The following is a 17,771-nucleotide window of genomic DNA, read 5'->3' as shown; positions in this document are numbered from 1 at the left end:
AAGTTACATCATATTATATAAGTATAGGATGTATTTTATATATAATATATATACATATACTCAGTTGCTTTCCAGTCAGTTCCGACTCATGGCAACCCCATGTGTCTCAGGGTAGACCTGCGCTCCATAGGGTTTTCAATGGCTGATTTTTTGGAAGGTGATAACCAGGCCTTTCTTCTGAGACACATCCAAGTGGACTCAAACCTCCAACCTTTCGGTTAGCAGCTGAGTTCATCAATGGTTTGCACCACCCAGGGACTGTATACATATAAGGGTGTGTGTGTGTGTGTGTCTGTGTATGTGTATGCATGTACTAATGCAATACTTGTAATCTATCTGCGACTTCCTCTCAGGCCTTATTTTGGCTCCTTTACATTTTTTACTATCTTACAATTCTTGAACAAAAAGACAGCTGTCCATTCACAGTTAAAGGGACACACAATAATCTACAGGTCTTTCTGCACCCAATTCCGCCTCTGGGTCATGAATGAGGGGTCACACACTTGCTTTCAGCAGCTTAATTGTTTGAGAAAGGTTAGAGAGTAGGAATATTCTAAATAACGTTGCCTTCTTTGGGGCTCTACGGTGTACTTGTCTGTGTGGGCTGGAATCCATTCAAGGTACCTTAAGTAGAAGGTGAACAGCACTACAAGGCTGAACTGGGAAGAGTTTCAAGGCATTTTCTTTGTCTGTGCATTTGGCTGGTTGGAATTCTTCACAACAGAAGCAAATCTTGCCTTCGCCCAAATCCACCTTAAGGGGAAAAGGGAAGAACCATAGTTTGATTATTAAGGAAAAATAGCCAGGCTGCACCATGGGGTCCCAATCCTACAGAATGTGATATGGCAGGGTTCCAGGTCAGGCAGCGCATGTATCAGTCAGGACAGGCTAAGGTGTGCTGTGGTGGGTAACAACCAACCCCCACATCTCAGTGACCAACAATGGACAGGTCATGTTACATGCCCAGGTCAGCAGGGGGCTCTGCTTATCATATTCCCTGAGGCACCCAGGTGGATGGAGCATCTACCATCTTCAAAACTGATGATCCCCTTGGCACAGAGATGGACAGCACTGATGAACTGCACAGTGGCACTTAAAGCAGGGCTGCCAGATAAAACACAGGACACCCAGTTAAATCTGAATTCAGACAAACAACAAATAATTTTTTAGTTCATATAAGTATGTCACAATATTGTCTGAGACGTTTATACTAAAAAATTAATTGCTGTTTATCTAAAATTCAAACTTAAATGGCCATCCTGTATTTTTATTTACTAAATCTGGCAATCATAGCTTAAAGCTTCCTCCTGGAAAATGACACATTTCATTGCCAAAGCAAATCACATGACCTCACCTGACTCCAAGAGGACAGGCGAGTTCAACCCTACCATGTACTTGTAAGAAGCTCAGGATATAGTCGGTGAAGAGTAGCCCTAGACCCTGTAGGCTTAAAGAGATCTGTTAGTTCCCATGGTTGATGTGGTCATAAATTCTAGAAGTTTCTTTTCTTCTTTTATTTAAAATGATGACATTGGCCTCATATATTTTTAGTGAGGTGCCTTGGAAACTTTCAGTGGCTTTTCCAAATTTTCCTTGAGTCAAGTTGTGAAAATAAGTAACACTGGATTTCAGGAGCATTTCCAGCCTGATGAGATCCATAATTTGGGGCCAGAGGTTCGTTATTAACTTGCACTGCTGCTTGAACTGTTGAAGTTGGCTACTCTAATTCTGGCTAGAAGGAAAGGCTACACCTCTCTGATACTTGTTCAATTAGGCTTTGCCAGCTGCAAAATTCTTCAGGAATCTTTAGAAATAATTGAACATCCACAGTGTTTTAGTTACTAAATGCAAAGTCTTTTTTTTAATCACTGAATTAAAATTCTTAGCCTCTAATTACAGTAATAAATTTCATGATATATTTCCTAATTAGGAGAAAACTTGGTTTATTACAATACGAGTTGACTAGGAAGCTATGCAAAAAACATGCCACTACTGTATTATATTAACTCTTTTCTTTCTGGTTATAGTTTCTATTTCTTTTGAGGTAAAATGTATATGCCAAAAAAGAAATTATATGCACAAATCTTGAGTTTACCGTTTGAGGAATTTCGAGTATGCATACAGCTGTGTAACACAAACATTTATCAATATACAGAATATTACCATCACCCAAGACAGTTCCTTCATGCCCTTTCCCCACCAGTCCCTGCCCCCACCCTCCTAGAGATAACCACCATTCTGGTTTTTTTCCACTATAGGTTAGATTTGCTTCTTCTAGAACTCCATGGATTCTACAACCTTTTTTTATTCTTTGTCCTTAAACCACAGTAAATGGGATGCATTATTACATCAGACCCCGAAGCCCAGATTTTGGTATAAAATCTGCCTCTGGCACAAAGAATTACAACCAGAAATACCTCACTGGATGCCATAAACTCTGTCAAGCCACCCCTACTTGGTTTGTATCCTTTCTCCGATTGTCCACAGTGATTGTTATCTCAGCAATGTCCCCACATCTAAGTCCATAATCCCACACACAAAGGCACAGGTTGTTTCCATTAGAATCTTTCTTTTGTTGTCTCACTTTTTTGAAGATATATCCTGCTCTTAATATCTGCACTAGAGGCTCACCTTCTAAAAGAAAACAGCTGTGGCCATTCAGTTGGGATTTCTCCAGAATGGGTCTAGACAAGTAGGAACGTTTCTTTCCTCTTAGAGATCACTGCCTTTCTCGTTTCCCCTCTTCCATAATTAATAATAGCCCTTAACCCCTTGCCATCAAGTCAATTCTGACTCATGGTGACCTTATGTGCATCAGAGTAGATCTGTGCTCCGTAAGGTTTTCAAAGGCTAATTTTTCAGAAGTAGATCACTAGGTCTTTCTTCTGAGGTGCCTCTAGGTAGACTCCAACTTCAGCTGAAAGTGTGTTAACAGTTCGCACCACCCAGGGACTCCTTTTCAATTTCTATTTCTTGTACTTGTGCGAGGTTCAAGATCTTAGCCCTAAAATCTGACCTCCCTTGGATAATACTAGGTGTCTTCTTGCAAAGTACTCCCTTCCCACGAGTCCATTATTGATACAAGACATTCAGTTAAGCAACAAACCAGGCCTGCCTGCGCTGCACACACGTGGCTGCATTATTTATACAACACTGGATGTCCAAGTATATGAAACCTTAGTTACCTGGAAATTTTAGGGTGAGCAAGTCCAGATGACAAATTTTTCCAGAACTTTCTTTTCTGGAAAGGGATTAGATGGGTGAGGACTAATCACTTCAAACACAAGACTATTTGAAAGTTTAATCGTTATACAAATGATATTGAATACCAATTACTATGCCCACCTGATATAGGGAAGCCCTCAGGCTCTGTATAAAATGAGTCTAGGCCATTGTGCAAGTTGTGTTCCTTATTCCTCCAACTTCTGATCCTTGCCAAATCTAATTCCTTTCACCTCTGTTCTTAATCCCATCTCTGCCCAGTATTTCTAAAAACTTATTCTAACTTCTCTGCAATCTCTTTAACCTATCCACGAACCTATTCAAATCTCCCCAATCCTAAATAAAAACCTCTACCTTTCCATCTTGAGACCATTTCTGAAGTTGTCAGATCTTCCTCAGGTCATCAGCGACACTGTGGTTCTCAGCCCTAGGTGCACATTAGAATCATCCGAGAGCTTTAAAAAAAATAAGAACACAACCATCTGCGGTGCAATGGATTGCTTTCGTGTGGCCTTTCTCGCCATGGTCTTGTAACTGCCACCCAAGTGCTTTGGATGGTACTATGCAAATAGGGTAATTGTGGCCCACCAAGGGGATTGGTCAGTTGCAGTATCCTGGGCTTGGAATGCGCCATTCCAGAGGCGGGAAAGAGAGGATCTCACCGCCACCAAGGAAGAAGGACCAAGAGCGGAGCATATCCTTTGGACCTGGAATCCCTGAGCTGAGAAGCTCCTGAAACTAGGAGGCTGAGAGAAAGAAAAAGAGAGACAGTGCAAGCAGCAACACTGAAGACGGCGAGAAGCGAAGGCAGAGAAACAGTGGCAGAACAGACTGGCAGGAGATGGTGTAATGGGTTTCCCGCCCACAGAGTGAGAAAGCTGAGTGTTTTGGGGCAGAAAGCTTGCTGGTGGATTTATCAGTAGAGCTAAAAGAGCTTTGTAACAGTTGCCTGAGCAGGGCAGAGGACAAGTGCCAGGAAGAGGCACACCTGTGAGCACAACTGGGAAGAGGCTGTCCTGACAGAAGAACTGTATTCTGAGCATTCCTGAACCTAAATTGTAACTTGTTATGTCCCTAGTAAACCCCATAATTGTGAGTATTGTCTGTGAGTTCCATGTGGCCATTGCAATGAATTATTAAACCCTGCAGAGAAGTAGAGAGTGCTGTGGGAGGGATGGTTTGTGTCAGAATTGGTAAAGATGGCGGAGATAGGAGGCTTGTCTGACTCCCGCCTCACAGGAATCAGCCTTGGGCTGCTGATCTTGGTCCTTTTCCCCCTTGTGAAGTTAGAGGAGTACAGATGCCAGCCCCACACCATTTTTGCACCATCCTTACCAATCAGGGAACTGCAAATTAAAGTAACAGATGAGATTTCACTTTAGCCCCATCTGACTGGCAAAAAATTAAAGAGAAATGTCCCCTTTTCTAAAGAGAATGCTCGCACACCACCTACAGAAATAAGAATTAAAGCCCTTCTATAATAGTTTAAACTAAGAATACTTATGGCCTCAACCACTTTGGAAAATAGTTTAGTAGTTTCCTATAAAGCTAAATATACATTTACCATATGACCCGGCAATTCTACACCTAGGTATTTACTCAAGAGAAATGAAAACAGGGCCACAAAAAAAAAAAAAAAAAAAACTATACAAGAATGCACAAAACAGCTTTGTTCATAATATACCTAATCTGGGGTGGAAAAAAAAACAAATGTCCATCAACAGGACAATGGATTAAACAAACTGTGGTATTTTCATAGAATGAAATACCACTCTACAATAAAAAGGAACAAACAACCAATAAAACACAGAAGCATGGATGAATCTCAAAAACATTATTCTGAGCAAAAAAACTCAGACACAAAAAAGAACACACTGTTATGATTCCATTGATATGAAATTCAAGAACAGGTAAAACTAATTTGTGGTGAAAGAAATCGGAACAGTGCTTGCCTGTGAGGGAGTGAAGACTGTCTGACAGGGGACACCAAAGAGCTGTCTGTTGTTGTTGTTAGTTGCCACAGACTCAGCTCTGATTCATGGCAATCTTATGTATAACAAAACAAAATGTTACCTGGTCCTGTGCCATCTTCATGATCTTTGGTATGCTTGAGTCCACTGTTTGACTATTATGTAGTGTCTTCCAACCTAGGGGGCTCATCTTCCAGCACTATATCACCCAGTATTCTGTTGTGACCCATTAAGTTTTTCATTGGCTAATTTCCAGAAGTAGATTGCCAGGCCTTTCTTCCTAATCTGTCTTATTCTGGAAGCTTTGCTGAAACCAGGCCACCATGGATGACCTTGCTGGTCTCTGAAATAACCACGGAAGAGCTTCCAGCATCATAGCAACATGCAAGCCACCACAGTATGACAAAGTGACAGATAGGTGGTGAAAAGAACTTTCTAGAGTGATAAAAATGTTCTAGATCTTGTTTGGGGTATATACATAAGTGTATACATTGGTTATAATAAGTGTATACATTGGTCAAAACTCACACTTAGGATCTGTGCCTCTTACTGTTTGTGAATTTTATCTCGATTTAGAAAAAAAAAAAGAAGAGAATCATAAAATGATGAATTTGTAATAATAAATGAGGCAAACAGAAGGAAAGATATACCTTCCCTACTAAGAGCAATTCCTGTCCTGGGAGCTAGGCATTTAGGGCTAAAGGCCTGCAGTGGGCATCTGAGTAATATTTGTGACAGCATTGTTTTTATTGGCCAAAACCCAAACCATAGCACACAAGAATTAACTTGTAAAAAGAAAAAAAAAAAGTTGGATGTCTATCATGTGTCTTGGAAGGTTTTTTCGATCTCTTTACATAAGAAAAACAAGATGCAGAGCAGTACTTACAATGTATCCATTTTTTAAAAATAAATCACGATTAACTCCTCTCAATATATATGTGTGTGTGCGTGTGTCTGTGTGTGTGTGTGTGTATAAAATATATACATACTACATGAGCATGAAAACATTATGAAGGGAAACTTCCCAGCTTGTTACCATGGATTTGGAGTGACTGATGTGGGTGGAGCGGGAAAAAGGAAAGGAAAGCATTCTCTTCCCTGAAAAGACTGCAATTGTCAAATAGCCTCCCTAACGAAAAACAATTACAATATGATCCCGTTGATGTATAATTATGTGTTTTTTGTGCATAAAGAGATGCATAAAAATGGTCAAAAGTTAATTGGGTTAGCCCAGAATAGTGTGGTTTCAAATGATTTTTAAGCTCTGTCCTTCACTTTCATGGCTTGTCCAAGTTTTACAGTGAACATGCATTAATTATGTAATCGGAAACAATCACAGAGTTGGTTTGGGGGTGAAAAAAATTTTAATTAAAAATGAATTTAACGTAACTAAATTTTTTTTTTTAAGGTCACTGAATTTTACATGTAGAAAATGTTGAATTTGCAAAAGTTTTGTTTTATATATAATATATATATTAACCACAATAAAACAATTTTTAAAAATACATTTAGCAGCTTAAAAAAAATACCTGAGGCCCAGATCCCACCCACAGGATTGGGTGTTTTTTTAAAAGTTCCCCCAGGTAATTCTAATGGGCAACCAGGGTAGAGACCACAGAATGGCTCAGGAAAGCTGTCTATACCCTCAAACCCTTGTAAACTGGCTTCTGTTGTCTCAGACTCACCAGTGGCCTAACAGCTAGGGCTAACTTCTTCTGACCACAACTGTCCCTAAACCTCTCTTCTCTCTTGGCTTCGACCCTCTTTTATTCATCTTCCAAGATCCATCCCAAAATCTATATTCTAGGTAGCCTTTCCTCATCTTCCCATGGGTACAAGCCCTTCTTTTGCATCTTCTAAGCACACTTTTCCTCTGCCTCAACCTCTGATGGCTTACCTTGCTTTCCAGTTAGGCATTTATTCATTCACTCCACAAACACTGACTAGGCATTTACCATGCTTTAACTATACTCCCCTTGCCACGTGGTAAACTTCCCGGTCAGAAACAACTTTTCTTTCTACTGAGAAACAGTTCTAATTCTCTTGGAACCTAGATTTCTGGGGTCCAAGGAGTTAGAGTGACCCACCCAAGCCGTTGCCCTGAGCTGATCTTTTGAACCTTTAGTCTTGAGCACATTGGTCTCTAAAAGTCACCTTTAAATCAAACAATAGTCTTGCTAAGTAGTAAAGACCATTTTGCCTTGTGCATTATGCTCTTTTAAAGAATTCAGTCAATTTCAGGAAACAGAAACTCCAGGGTTTTTGGGAACCTTGTTTTAGGGTAAATTGTTATTATGTAAACACTGTTCTGGCTCTGTTTCCATGGCAATGTCAATAAAACGTGGTATAAGAATTTTTTTAAGTTTTTTCATCTTTGGGACATTTTTGACTCCTTAGTCGACTAAAAAAAAAAAATTTTTTTTTTAGTCGAAATGTAGGAGCCCTGGCGGCACAGTGGTCAAGCGCTCAGCTATTAACTGAAAGGTCGGCAGTTTGGAACCACCAGAGGCTCTGTGGGAGAAAAGACATGGCGATCTGCTCCTGTAAAGATTTATAGCCTAGGAGGCCCCGTATGGTAGTTCTACCCTGTCCTATCGGATTGCTATGGAATCAACTCAACGGCACACAACAACAATGGTCAAAATATTACCCCACTATGCAAATCATGTATTAAATAAACTTCAGTCAATTTCTATTATTGGCTTATACTATGATTTTTGTTTTAACACTACTCTCTGCAGTATCTAGCATGGTGCCTTGCATATAACAGATGCTATAATTTTACTGAATTGTTTTTCCATATATTATGTCTTTTCACTTCTAGCCTGTGTCTGTAATCTTTGTCCCATCTAATTTGCTGTGTAATTAGTAACCAGAAAGTCAAGCTTCATTCAAAATGCTTTCTTTCTAGGAACTGTGTGTAAAGGAATATGAGTGGCGGTATCAGAAACCCCCAAAACAAAGAACCAAATACTCTCCTAAAGGAAACTCCAGCCTGGAAGAAGAGGGAAGACAAAAGTATGAATATCTCAAGCCCCCAAAAAGTGAGGGATAAATGTCTAAGAGATGTATGGATAGAAAATTCTGGAAGATTATCTTCTCAGGGGATTAGAGACTATTTCATGAAGGAGGTAGTCTTTGAATGGGGCTTTAAAAGACTGGTGGTGCAGTGTGGTTAAGAGCTCAGCTGCTAATCAAAAGGTCACCAGTTCAAACCCACCAACCGCCCCTTGGAAGTCCTAGGGGGCAGTTCTACTCTGTCCTGTAGGGTCGCTATGAGTTGGAATCGACCTGATGGCAATGGGTTTTTTTGTTCTTGTTTTTAAAAGACTGACAGCACTCGGATGAGCAGGAAGTGAAAGGAAGAGAATTCTGGGGGGAGAGACAGCATTGTTAAAAATATGAAAGTGTGCCAGGAGTCTGGGTAACAACCCTTGGGCACATCGGCTCAATTACGGGGAGTGTGAGCTGCCACAGTGGGGGCAGGATGACAGCATATCTCAGAGGGCCTTAAAAACCAGAAGAGGTGGTGAGCACTGTGACTCTACAGGCAACTTAAGGTTATTAAATAGCAACGGAATGCCAAAATCAAAAAAATTGTAAAGGATTGTTAAGAAAGAGCAAGAGGGTTTTAGTGAGTGCCTGAGTTTTCTACTCGGGAAGGTCATGAGTTTCACTCAAGGGTTTTATCAGGGCATTTTTAGAAATGCGGCAGCCTTCTTGGCTTGCATCCTGTTGGGGTCTGTAAAATGAGGCTGCCATGAAACTAAGTTCCATGTCAGTGAGATTTATTACCGTTTCAAGAAAGCTCTTTCTTTTGCTTTGTGCCACAGACATTGGTTACCAAGAAGTCCAAGTTCAGAGATGGTATAGATCCACAACCTCTGAGTCACAATTCTGAGATCAGGAAATCTCTGAAAACTGAAAGCCTTGATTACAGCCTGTTGACCTACACCCCTCGGAGCATTACATAATACGTGGTATATGCATTGGCTCTGCTTTTTATAATCTGAAAAACTGTGAATGCTGAAACACACCAGGTCCTCAAAGGTTTCAGATAAAAGACTGCTGACCTGTATTTTGAGAATATTCACTCACAAACTACTGATGCATTACGTTAGTGTGCTTCCTGGGGCTATGTGGCTAGCCCCTTCTTTGGAAAAAATAACCGACAACTTGAATAAAATAAGTAGCAGGCAGTTCTTTGTTTTCCCCCTCCCTTTAACCAACCTCAGATTTCACTTCATAACCGTTGCCAGCCACCCTCTGGCATCCCAAGAAAGCCAGGCAGGCCCGGGTCTGCCCGGATTCACAGTGGTGCTTCAGCACTGCTTACCAGATCACACCTGGGCACGCTGGCCACAAACTGGGCCCCTTGGCAGCCCAGGATAAATCCGGCTAGATTTAGGAGGACACAGACCACAGACAGCAGCACAAAGAGGTTGACCTGAAACGGCAAGAGAAGAATGGGTTGTTAGAAAAGACGGCAGTGAGACTCAGAGACACTTTTGGCTGAATAAAAAAATCTTGTAGTCTCTTCCTAGAGAAAAAAAAATTTTTTTTTAAATCAGAGCCATGTTTTTAAGGTACAAACTTTTTTTTTCACATTTTAAAATATTTTAAATGCTGAGGAATGCCACTGACTCTCAAGAATTTCAAGTGTCTATTTTTCCCTCTTTGCAAATAGTCCTTACTCTCTTATCTTCTTCTGCTGCATTACACTAGGCCCCAGCTATTCTTTCCTTGAGCCATTCTTCTGTTTTCTGAGTTCTGGAGATCAACAGTCAAGCACACAAATGGAGAGCTCCAGAATATTAGTGGAACCCAGGGAAATCAAGGAGTTCTGAGCCATTAGTAGCCAGAAGCCTGAGAGAGGGTGCTAGTCTTTGCTAAAAAAAAAAAAAAAAAACCTGCTGCTGTCAAGTCGATTCTGACTCATAGCAACCCTATAGGACAGAGCAGAACTGCCCCATAGGGTTTCCAAGGAGCACCTGTAGCTCTTAACCCCTACGCACCAGGGTTTCCAGTCTTTGCTAACACAATGCAAAAGATGCAAACAACCACCAAAATTCACCCAGGACCACAAGCAGAAAAGAGACCAAGCCAGCCTGAAAAAGAAGCTGGCAGCTTACAAGTAAAAATTCTGACCTTTACAATTAATACACTCCATGTTATACATTATGTTAGTTATCGCCAAGTCGGCTCTGACTCACAGTGACCCCTCTGACAACAGAAGGAAACGTTGCCCAGTCCGGCGCCATCTTCCCGATCGCTGGTATGCTCTAGTCTATTGTGGCCGCTGTATATTTTGAGTGCCTCCCAAGCCATGGGGCTCACTTTCCAGTACTATGTTGGACAATATTCTGTTGTGATCCACAGGGTTTTCACTGGCTAATTTTCATAAGTAGCTGGCCGGGCCTTTCTTCCTCATCTGTCCTACTCTAGAAGCTCTGCTAAAACCTGTCCACCATAAATACAAGACATAGTAGGCTACATTCTTCCACAGTGTTGAAGTTCACCAAAATCAGACATATTACACTAGAAAGTGTAGGCAGAAAGAGCCAGTAACAGGTCTTGGAAGGATGTTTAATGCGTCAAATTGTCTAAGTACACAGCATTTTAAGTACCTGAGACTCCTTTAAGGAAGGGCTTGCATCCGTAGCACTGAACTCAAATTTTAAAATATATTTTCTTTGGTTTTTTTTCCTTGATTTATAAATCAAGTCAACTTTTAAATAATTCTACCAACAAAGAGCCACTGTATAATGCAAGTACATGTGAAAGGTTTTTTTATGGGGATCCTATTGCTAGAAGCTGGGGGTAAAACAGATACTTAAAGTAATCAAAGGAGCCCTGGTGGCACAGTGATTAAGAGCAAAACTGCTAACCGAAAGGTCAGTGGTTCAAACCCACCAGCCACTCCGCGGAAGAAAGACATGGCAGTCTACTCCTGTAAAGATTACAGCCTAGGAAACCCTATGGGCAACTCTACTCTGTCCTGTATGGTTGCTCTGAATCAGAATGGACTCCACGGCAATGGGTTTTTAAAGTAATGAAGGTAATTTATCAAGCTATTCTCCTGGTTCCTTCTCTGCAGGCACTGGCTGGCTGTGTCCCTCCAGAGAACCCACAGCTCCTCACCGTCATGTCTTCTTCCTCAGGCCAACGGAGAGTAACAGCCTCATTGTTACCCACACCTTGCATACCCCCCTATTCGTGCTTCCTAATGAGGTCACTACATGGACCTTCCTTATCCAGAACCTTTACTGGGTTCATTACATAATCATGATTGATTGGATCATTCTCCCTCCTTCCCCTGAGGTTAGCTGATATCAGGCCAAGTGGTGGTCTTTTTCTGGTCAGGCCATTAGCACAAACCGCCACATGCAGGTCTACAGGTCTAGATAACAAAGGCACTTTAAATACTCAGGAAATGCCAATGGTTTAGAGTTGTCTCTCAGGAACTAAGGACAAAGGCCAAATTGTGTGAGGTAAAGTAATTCTTTACCCCACAACACCCTTTAAACTTCCAGAAGCTTGGTAGATATATTGCCAACTTCCAGACCAGTTCTTGCCAAGGAGCCCGTTGCCACAAACAGAACCAGCTGTCTCCCGTTCCTCTCAAAGATGTTTAAGATTCACTCATATTATGTCTGTCTCCTGAGTTTCTTTTTTATAACTGTTTAAAATATAATAATAACATTTATTTCCCATTTCTCTTTCAATGGAGATAAAAGGCCTCCACCTGAGTGAAACACAAATTTTCATCAATTTGGGACACTGCTCTGAGAACAGCACTTATAACTTGGTGTTGTTACATGCTGTCAAGTTGGTTCCGACTTGACTTGAAACGCTCCCCCATCCTTCGCCATCCTCACAATCATTGCTGTGTTTGAGCCCATCGTTGTAGCCACTGGGCCAATCAATCTCCTTTAAAGTCTTATTCTTTTCCTCTGACCCTCTACTTTACCTCTACTCACAGACGGATGACCCAATAAGCCAGATACACACAGGCTTAACTGTGCTACCTACTGAAACAGCAGCTGCATTTGTAGTCACCACCTGGTGAAGTTTATGGATTTCAAACAATTTCCAAATGTCTTAGGCTGGGTTCCCTAGAGAAGCAAAACCAGTGAATCATCTATATAGAGAGAGAGACAGATTTATCTCGAGGAAATGGCTCACACTGTTCTGGAAGCTGGCAAGTCCCCATCGTGAGTCAGCATCAGGCTGGAGACTTCTCCTGAATCACGGAGCTGCAGGGGCTGACGAGCCCAAAATCAGCAGGTCAGACAAGCCACTGACTAACAGGCCATGGAGGCTGACAAATCCTAGATCAGCAGGTAAGATGGCAAGCTGCTGGCTCAGGCTGAGGAAGCCGATAAATCCCAAGACTGGCAGGTATGATGGCAGGCTGCTGGCTCACGGTCTGTGGAGGCTGATGAATCCCAAGATCTGCAGGCAATATGGCAGGCAGCTGGCTCAAGTCCCAAGAACCAGAGTTCTGATGAGCCAGATGCAGGATAGAGAGCAAGCCAGTGACCTTTGCTGGAATGTCCATATATACATTGGATGTAGGCCACACTCCCGAGGAAACTCCCCTTACAATGAAATGGCTGATCACATCAGATCACATCATCATATAACTGCCAAATTACATCATTACGTAACTGCCAAACTACATCATTGCATAACTGCCAAACCACTGAGAATCATGGCCCAGCCAACCTGACACACAACCTTAACTATCACAGACTACGGATGGTAGTTTCGGCACAGGGAAGACAAATCCATATCCAAAGTAAGTGTCTATCCCAGTAAGAACAAAATGCTGCCCTTTCCACGATGGAAGTGGTCCTATGTAAGCAACCTGCCACCAGGTTGCTGGCTGATCGCCTCGAGGAATGGTGCCATATGGGGGATTCAGTGTGCGTGTCTGCCGCTGGCAGATTGGGCATTCAGCAGTGCCTGTAGCCAAGTCAGCCTTGTTAAGTGGAACTCCATGTTGCTGAGCCTATGCATAACTTCCATCCCTGCAGGCTGAATTATGACAGGGCTAGAGTTGACATACCGAAGGTAGGACAGTGAAGGTATATTGCTATCTTTGCCAGGTGAAACCAAACTGCTTCTGGTGGTCCTTCAAAACCAGAATCAGGAAACAGGCATTGGCCAGGTCAATAACTGCAAACCAGGTACCAGGAGATGTACTAATTTGCTGAAGCAATAAAATCACATCTGGAACAGCAGCTGCAATTGGAGTCACCACCTGGTTAAGTTTACAATAATCCACCGTCATTCTGCAATATCCATCTGTTTTTTTCACAGGCCAAACAGGCAAGATGAATGGGGATGTGGTGGTAATCACCACCCCTTTATCCTTCAGGTCCTTGATGGTGGCACTAATCTCTGCAGTCCCTCCAGGAATGCAGTTTTCCTTTTTGTTTACTGTCTTCCTAGGTAGGGGCAGTTCTAATGGCTTTCATTTGGCTTTTCCTACCATAAAAGCCCTTACACCTCTTGTTAGGGATCCAGTGTGGGGGTTCTGCCAGTTGATAACTATATCTATTCCAATTATGCATTCTGGAACTGGAGAAATCACTACAATATGAGTTTGGAGACAACAGGACCCACTATGAGACAAACCTGAGCTAAATGATGAAACCCATGTGAAATCATTCACTATAGATTAGTAAGTAAACACAATTAAGCCTGTGCATATCTTGCTTACTGTAACTGTGTGTCTTGGTTATCTAGGACTGCTATAACAGAAGTACCACAAGAGGGTGGCTTTAATAGGCAGAAGTTCATTCTCTCACAGTCTAGTAGGCTAGAAGTCCAAATTCAGGGTGCCAGCTCCAGGGAAAGCCTTTCTCTCTCTGTCGGCTCTGGAGGAAGGTACTTGTCATCAATCATCCCCTGCTCTACAAGCTTCTCATTCCAAGGACCCTGAGTCCAAAGGACATGCGCTCCTAGCGCAGATGACAAAATGGTGGACAATCACACAATATTGGGAATCGTGGCCTAGCCAGGTTGACACTTTTTTAGGGGACACAATTCAATCCTCCCACACGTCTGTCAGTTTGTTGTACTGTGGAGGCTTGTGTGTTTCTTTAACAACATAAACAGCGACTATACACATGGAACTCACCGGATGGAATACACAGGAATCAAATCAACTACACATGTGGAATGAAACAATGGAAAAGCTCAATATTATCAGTCAGGACAAGGCCAGGGGCCAACTATGAAACAGACCATCAATGCTCTTATGCAAGTTCAAGCTGAAACTGAAGAAAATTAGAACTAGTTCACGAGAGCCAAAGTATGATCTTGAGTATATCCCACCTGAATTTGGAAACCCTCTCAAGAACAGATTTGACATGTTGAGCATTAAGGACCAAAGACCAGATGAGTTGTCCAAGGACATCATACATGAAGAAAGCAAAAGATCATTAAAAAGACAGGAAAGAAAGGAAAGATCAAAATGGATATCAGAAGAGACTCTGAACCTTGCTCTTAAACATCGAGTAGCTAAAACAAAAGGAAGAAATGATGAAGTAAAATACTGAACAGAAGATTCCAAAGGGCAGCTGGAGAAGACAAAGTATTATAGTGACATATGCGAAGACCTGGAGACAGAAAGCAAAAGGAAAGAACACACTTGGCATTTCTCAAGCTGAAAGAACTGAAGAAAAAAATCAAGCTTCGGGTTGCAATATTCAAGGATCCTATGGGAAAAATATTAAATGACACAGGAAGCATCAAAAGAAGATGAAAGGAATACACAGAATCACTACACCAAAAAGAAATGGTCAACATTCAACCATTTCAAGAGGTAGCATATGATCAGGAACCGATGGTACTGAAGAAAGAAGTCCAAGCTGCACTGAAGGCATTCGCAAAGAACAAGGCTCCAGGAATTGACAGAACATCAATGGAGATGTTTCGACAAACGGATGCAGCACTGGAAGTGCTCACTCATCTACGCCAAGAAATTAGAAGGGAGCTACCTGGCCAGCCAACTGAAAGAGATCCACATTTACGCCTATTCCCAATAAAAGTGATCCAACCAAATGTGGAAATTATGGAACAATATCATCAATATCCCATGCAAGCAAAATTTTGCTGAAGATCATTCAAAAATGGCTGCAGCAGTATACTGACACCGAACTGACAGAAATTCAGGCTGGATTCAGGAGAGGACATGGAACCAAGGATATCATTTATGATGTCAGATGGATCCTGGCTGAAAGCAAAGAATACCAGAAAAATGTTTACCTAGGTTTCATTGACTATGCAAAGGCATTTGACTGTGTGGATCGTAACAATTACAGATAACATTGCAGACGATGGGAATTCCAGAACATTTAATTGCGCTCACAAGGAACCTGTACATAGAACAAGAGGCAGTTGTTCGGACAGAACAAGGGGATACTGAGTGGTTTAAAGTCAGGAAAGGTGTGCATCAGGGTTGTATCCTTTCACCACACCTATTCAATCTGTATGCTGAGCAAATAATCCGAGATGCTGGACTATATAAAAAAGAACGGGGCATCAGGATTGGAGGAAGACTCATTAACAACCTGTGTTATGCAGATGACACAACCTTGCTTGATGAAACCAAAGGGGACTTGAAGCAGTTACTGATGAAGATCAAAGACCACAGCCTTCAGTATGGATTACACCTCAACATAAAGAAAACAAAAATCCCCACAACTGGACCAATAACCCCATCTTGATAAGTGGAGAAAAGACTGAAGTCAAGGATTTTATTTTACTTGGATCCACAATCAAATCCCAGAAATAGCAGTCAAGAAATTAAAAGATTCTTTGCATTGGGTAAATCTGCTACAAAGGACCTCTTTAAAGGGTTGAAAAGCAAAGACATCACCTTGAAGACTAAGGTGCACCTGACCCAAGCCATGGTATTTTCAGTTGCATCACATGCATGTGAAAGCTGGACAATGAATAAGGAAGATCGAAGAAGAATTGATACCTTTGAACTGTGGTGTTGGCCAAGAATATTGAATATACCATGGACTGCCAAAAGAATGAACAAATCCATCTTGGAAGAAGTACAACCAGAACGCTCCTTAGAAGCAAGAATGGCCAGACTGTGTCTTACATACTTTGGACATATTATCAGGAGGGATCAGTCCCTAGAGAAGGACATCTTGCTTGGCAAAGTACAGGGTCAGCAGAAAAGAGAAAAACCCTGAATGAGATGGACTGACACAGTGGCTACAGCAATGCGCTCAAGCGTACCAACGATTGTGAGAATGGCAAAGGATTGGGCAGTGTTTCATTCTGTTGTACATAGGGTCTCTATGAGTTGGAAATGACTTGACACCTAACAACAATCCATAACACTGTGCTTACTGGTTAATCCACCCCTGCCTCCACTTATAACTTAGAATTGCTCATTCCTGGTGAAAATGTGCAAATCTCAGGGCACTTTCAGGTCTCCTTGCTTATAAAATGAAAATTCTGCCCTACCAGGTGTTTCTTTCTCCCAGTTCTCTTGCATATTCCTCAGTCCGCCAACGCTCCCTTTCAGTACATGGTCCCTCATTTCTCAGGAAAGTGACTTCTCTTGGGCTAAGCAATCAGGCTTAGCAAATAGGGGATGCCCTCAGCCGGTATCTGGCTCCATAACTATTCAATTCAACCTGGACAGCCCTGCCACCCTCGAATTAGCATGGTCACGCCAGGGATATGCCTAAGGACCAGGAAGAAAACATCGTAATGGAGCCCCAAGAGAAAAAGCCAGAGCATTATGAGGCACATGAGATTTGTGTTCTAACAAGGTCAAAGAGTCAGGAACCCAATCTGCTATGCCTCTTGGGAATAAGGTGGTAGGACTACATTTGGATTTGAAGGTAAGAGACACAGCAGGAAGCTAGTTTAAAAAAAAAAAAAAGATTGCAGATCTACAGTTCTTGAGACTCCACTTTACTTACTGCATTATTCTTCTATCCTCTTCTCTGTGCTACTCTAATTTTCTTTCTTTCCTTGCCTTTCGAACCTGATTCACTGTTCTTAGTTTCTCAAGGTTGCAGCAAGTTACAGTCAGATCTCCTAACTCCCAACAATGAAAATCACAGCTCTTGAGAAGAATCTGCATTAGACTGAAATTGTCAAAAGATTTATATTTAAAAGATATTTATATACGTGTATATATACATATACATAAAACCAAACCCACTGCTGTAAAGTCAATTCCAACTCATAGCAACCCCATTTGGTTTCCAAGGCTGTAAATCTCTACAGGAAACCCTGGCATAGTGGTTAAGAGCTACAGCTGCTAACCAAAAGGTTGGCAGTTCAAATCCACCAGGTGTTCCTTGAAAACCATATGCAGCGGTTCTACTCTGCCCTGTGGGGTCACTATGAGTTAGAATCGACGCAATGGGTTTGGTTTCGTTTTTAAATCTCTACAGAAGCAGACTGCCACATCTTTCACCTGCAGAGCTGCTGCTGGTTTCAAACCACTGACCTGGCAGTTGGCAATTGACTGCTTTAACCACTGTGTGACCAGGATTCCTACATATATATATACATACATGCATGTGTGTGTGT

General features: G+C 41.8%; 1 protein-coding gene across 4 annotated transcripts in view; it reads right to left on the bottom strand.

Moving 5' to 3' along the window:
* Positions 1 to 17,771, bottom strand: part of ENTREP1 (endosomal transmembrane epsin interactor 1) — a 98,614-nt gene that overhangs the window by 43,377 nt on the left and 37,466 nt on the right. For all 4 annotated transcript variants that reach the window (XR_007518640.1, XR_007518639.1, XR_007518641.1 and 1 more), the window contains 2 exons: positions 9,529 to 9,639; positions 625 to 753 (listed from right to left, as the gene is read on the bottom strand). Coding sequence is in view for 1 of the 4 variants with exons in the window: in XM_049895673.1 (XP_049751630.1) it covers positions 625 to 753; positions 9,529 to 9,639 (240 nt within the window). In the remaining 3 variants the exon portion in view is untranslated. The remainder of the gene's footprint in view (positions 1 to 624; positions 754 to 9,528; positions 9,640 to 17,771) is intronic.

This window comes from Elephas maximus, chromosome 9, assembly GCF_024166365.1.
Source record: "Elephas maximus indicus isolate mEleMax1 chromosome 9, mEleMax1 primary haplotype, whole genome shotgun sequence".
Classification (NCBI taxonomy): domain Eukaryota; kingdom Metazoa; phylum Chordata; class Mammalia; order Proboscidea; family Elephantidae; genus Elephas; species Elephas maximus.
This window is presented reverse-complemented; position numbering and strand designations above follow the sequence as displayed.